We start from the raw sequence: 4,891 nt of genomic DNA, 5'->3' as shown, positions 1-4,891 counted from the left end.
GAAGTTTTTAACAGTAGCTTACGCACAAGTGACTCAGTGTCGTCATCGTCAAGCTGCGAGCAAACAGAAATTCTTTAGCGATTCTACGTTATATTGGAAATTACCTTAAAGTCATTTAAATCGTTTCGCAACATCGTATTAGGTGGCAAGGTACTCTGTGCTGCCATATAAAAGGGCTGCTTGTACTGTTGTTTGGTACAAGTATTCATATCCATACTGCTGCGTTTGCTAAACGGAGAAACTGAAGTTTCCTTACTTGGTGCTGCAATTAAAGCATACGACTAGCTGATTATATGTGATCGTATATATATTTGTTTTCTTACCATTAACAAAACTGATAACTGACTTTGTATATAAGGAAAGTGGAATGTTTTTAACGTACCTGCACATTCTACAGATGATTCACTGTCAGAATCTGTTGAACTTTCATCTTCTGTTGAATCATGCTTTACTGGCCGCGACATACCTGACATGTCTATATATTATACAATGTCGTTCTAGGCAATTGTTTACATTACCTGGTATATTCAAAATATTATCGAATATCTGCCCACTGTTACGGCTTTTTTGTATGGCTTCCAAAGATAAGCGTGCTTGTTCATGGTTGGGTATGAGATTTAAACAGTCGGTATAAGCTTTTATTGCTTCCTCCAGACGATTATCTTCCTTATAGCTGTGGCCAAGTGCTACTAAAGTTTCGCCCATGTATTTACGTGCATTAGCATGTTCTGGCTTTATTTTCATTGCACTGTCGAAGTCCTCGATTGCTTTCAAAAAACTGCCTTTATTTGCATAAAGTGCACCTCGAGCAACGAGTCCTTCCTCATTTCTTGGATCAATTATTAATGCCTTATTAAGGCATTGAAATGCTTCCAGTTGTTTACCTTGCTTGAAGTAATCAATACCTTCAGCAACGGAACTGCAATATTAAAATTAGATAAGAAAACATAATTTTATATATAATTCAATAAAATATAAGAGATACCGAAAAGCCCATTTATATGCTTGAGCTTGGCGTAGTTCCTTAGCATAATCTTTTTTCTGAAATCCGTATTTTAAAGAGCTCATTAACGAGAAGTTATCATCCACATCTAAACCATTCATTTCAAATAGTACATCGTAATTAGGATTTTGTGCTTCACTCGATTTTAACAAATTTTCTTCATAATTATCTGAAACTCGTTTTATAGACTTTCTTTTTTGTGGAAGCGGAATAATAAAAACAAATAGTTAATATTGAAAATCAAACTTATATATGACCTACTTGTAATAGCTCGGCAAATTATGTGCGTTAACCAAACCTAAACGCACATTACCGTTCTTAGGAAAAACGTTTTCTATTCCTAATAGCAAGCGATCAGCATCCACTGAAATTTCCAAAACTTCACAATACACGTGGTCGTTAACAGCAAAACAGCGCGGCTTGCCGTGTTCATCCAACGGTAATTTTGCTGTACTAACTTGTTGCAGGAAAGCCTTAAATACTATGTGTATAATATTTGTTTCACAACAACCATACAACAATATATACCTTTGTTGGTATATCATCCAGATGACGAACCAAAGGTGGTGCAGTGCATAATGGTTGCACTTTTATAGCAGAACCTGGTTTAGGTGCCTTTGTGATTGCCACATATATCAGGTCACCAGGCTTAATGGCATCCAAAATGCAACGCCATCTTCTTACTTTATCCTTATGCTTATTGACGAAAACTTCATATGGTGGCAATACAGCTGCATAAGACTTGGCTAGAAGTTTGAAATTTAATTGGAATAAAGGATTGACTTCTTCAGTCCAACATTACACAACAATTTATACATTATATTACCTTTTTCTGCATTTTCATTATTGTTTGCCTTGCTGGGATCCGGTGTCAATTCGTTATCATACAAATCCGTAGCCTTTTTAGCAAAAAACTGATGTAATTTCAATCGTTTGGCACGGTCCTGAAAAGTAAAGTGCTTCTGCCGTTCTTGATAGATGGAATAATTGATTTCTGCTGGCAGACCGCAGTTTTGTAAGTCACCTGTGCCTCTTTCATCCTCCCATATTTTTTGCATTGGCTGCCCGTGAAAGCACAATGCTCTCGATAAAAAATTCGAGTTCATATTTTTTTTTTATTCTAAATTAAAATATACACAAAGTACAACTTCTGAAATATAAAATCAACTCATACGAATTTTGCGTGCATATACACATATCTGTTCTTATATGAATCGATACTCATATTGTGCAGTAAAACTGTATATATGCTTGCATTAAGGCGTTTACCGAATTGACGAATGCGACGAACGGTGTCTGTACACGAAACGACGTAGTAAAAAACTCACAATATGAGCACAAATATTATTTTTTTAAACACGAATAACGATTATTAATTTTTTAGCACTTCAGCAAAATTAACTTGATAAAAACTAAAATATTATACTTTCCACTTACCTTTTGTCCTAACCAAATATCTAAATATCTCAATGCGTCAAGCAGCCATTTCTGTACTCCATAAATGATTCTTGAATGTCAGAATAAAATAATAACAAAATGTACAAAGTGATGCCAACTTTTCAAATGTCAATCTCAGAGTTGATAATGCAGTTTTGTTTTAAAATCGAATGGGTCACAATAGTTTTAATATATAAAATATTTGGTTTGCTAATTATTTTGAAATATAGTGATTAATTTTTTATTAGTACTTGTAGTTAATTTTTAGGATTCTACGATGTTAGTTACCTTTGACATATTAGTTTAGATGTGTAATTAGTTATATATGAAAAAATAAAGTAATTTGCTTAAGTTACATCAAATTAAAACAGATATCTAAATAATAAATAGATAGATTTTTCTTCTTTCATAAATTTAAAATTAGATGTTGTTTTATGACGCACTTCGAAGCTATTGTTAAACAGTGAACAATTATTAAATGAACGATTATTACAGCAGTGAAACTGCCCAACAGTGAAATAAAAGACTAAACAATAAAAAAAGCAAATATTACAGTAAACTTCGAATAAAATTAAATTATTTTACATCACTATATGATAAAAAATCGTTAATTAAATTAAGTTTTATTAAAAATAAATTAAATTAAGTTGAAATTTCTTTAACATATTCCAAACTTTATTGTGTTTATCTGCAATTTGCTATTGTGAATACGCTTTTTTCTCCTAAATGACATTTTTAAACGTATTTTTTACGCACAGTTAAAATTCCCTGTTGAAATGTAAAATATTTAAGCATGCATTCGCAGGTAATGGTACATGCAAAAGTTCGTTTGTCCGCAAGCGTTCATTTTGGTGGGGTTATACGTTAAGATGCCTAGTTCAGATGCTGTAATATCAATAGTAGTTTGCTTGACATTAGGAAACGAATAGGTTTCCTTCTTTTTGTCTTAGCGGAACTAGATACATAGGTATATGAAGTTTTGAATTTATTTAATTAAATCTTTATATACAGTATTTTATTCAAGATTAAAAGGCTTGCATTCTAAGCTTTAAGTTTATCCGAGCTGTTCTATTAAGGTATTTTTGAAAAAACAGTTATATTGCCAAAATTTTTTCATGAGAGTGCCGCTTCCGATTGGTAAATCTGGGTAACTTTTTCAATCGACATTCATTTTTAGTGCAATTTTGATTTTTGGTTGATAAATCTCGAGTAAAATTGAGATTAATATATAGATTAATATATAACATTCTACATATTTCTCCAGAGTAATAAGATTAACAGCTGATTTTTATGACTTGGTAGATTTAGTGCGTTTTTATACGACATACATATGTATATATGTATTTATTTTTTTTTTTTTTTTTTTCCTCCTTAAGTTCAAATACTCTCCCACCTTGTTAAATAACATCGACGACATTTGGTTCCAACAGCTATAAAGCACTTTTAAGAATTGATTTATTTCGATATCAATTTGGTTTTAAAATTTATTTCCAGGAATGGGCCTCTCGATAACTTTTTATGGAGTTATGTTAATTCATTGGTTTATGTCGACAAACCATATTATTCTATGTTGAACCATTGTTCATGCCACCATTGATGCAATACAACTACATTTATTGTAAAAAGGGTCAAAATTTGGACTGATCGAATGAATGTAACTCGTAACCGCGGCGGACAAATGCTGGTAATTATAATCACGATCTCTCATGTAATACAGCAGAGTCTACAGTACAGGACTTTTATCAAATGAATTGATTTTCGATTTCAAGATGATCGAAATCATATCATCATCAGGGTAGTTTTGTAGATGGTCGACACAGAGTGCCTAATTTACTGTGAATGATGTATACGATGTGAACTGTAAGCGACTGAAGGCGCTTAAGGTGCTGCCAATAACATTAAATTTAGGTGTGTTCTATCTGTCAAAGCGGATATTACTTTTTCCGATTGTGATGACGAAAGTGATGAACGGAATGATATATTCATCGAGTCTATCGAATTATGGCGAATTATCAAGAAAATTTGAGAAAATTACAAAAAATTTGAAATGTACTATAAAAGCCAAATGAATGTACCAAATGAAATCAACCAAATGAATCATTCCCATAAGAAAATAAGGAACGCATGTGGCATACCTAACTAGTATACCTAGGTCGGTGAAGTCAGCTGGCCAAAACCACGCATGGACTTAATAAATCTGAAGCAATACCAGATTATTGTTCTTTAAGGTAATTCAGCCGCGGCACAATAAGTTTTGTGTTTAATTAGAGATCTTTAAGAAATGGTTCACTCTATTATCAGTGACGAAGTTTCAATCATAACTATTAGGTATTATTTAATAAACGCCATAGTCGAGTAGTATTAATAAATAGTTTTAGAAATAAAAAAATATATATAAATAAAATAAAATTAACCTAAAAATAAGATGAAAATACGCAATGGGTTATCTAC

The 4,891-nt window shown here is 32.2% G+C and overlaps 1 protein-coding gene across 1 annotated transcript; it reads right to left on the bottom strand.

The window, feature by feature from the left end:
* Window positions 1-2: 2 nt before the first annotated feature.
* LOC119675161 (tetratricopeptide repeat protein 14 homolog) lies at window positions 3-2,530 on the bottom strand (the record flags this gene model as incomplete). The annotated part of the gene is made up of 9 exons (XM_038086349.1): window positions 2,441-2,530; window positions 1,830-2,123; window positions 1,532-1,749; window positions 1,265-1,476; window positions 986-1,195; window positions 519-919; window positions 383-466; window positions 105-262; window positions 3-53 (listed from the first exon to the last, which is right to left on the bottom strand). Coding segments are annotated over exons 2-9 (1,614 nt in total), but the record flags the coding sequence as incomplete, so codon positions are not given.
* Window positions 2,531-4,891: the final 2,361 nt, after the last annotated feature.

Source organism: Teleopsis dalmanni, chromosome 2 (genome assembly GCF_002237135.1).
Source record: "Teleopsis dalmanni isolate 2A chromosome 2, ASM223713v2, whole genome shotgun sequence".
Lineage (NCBI taxonomy): Eukaryota > Metazoa > Arthropoda > Insecta > Diptera > Diopsidae > Teleopsis > Teleopsis dalmanni.
The sequence above is the reverse complement of the archived record's forward strand: the minus strand, read 5'-3'. Positions and strand labels throughout refer to the sequence as shown.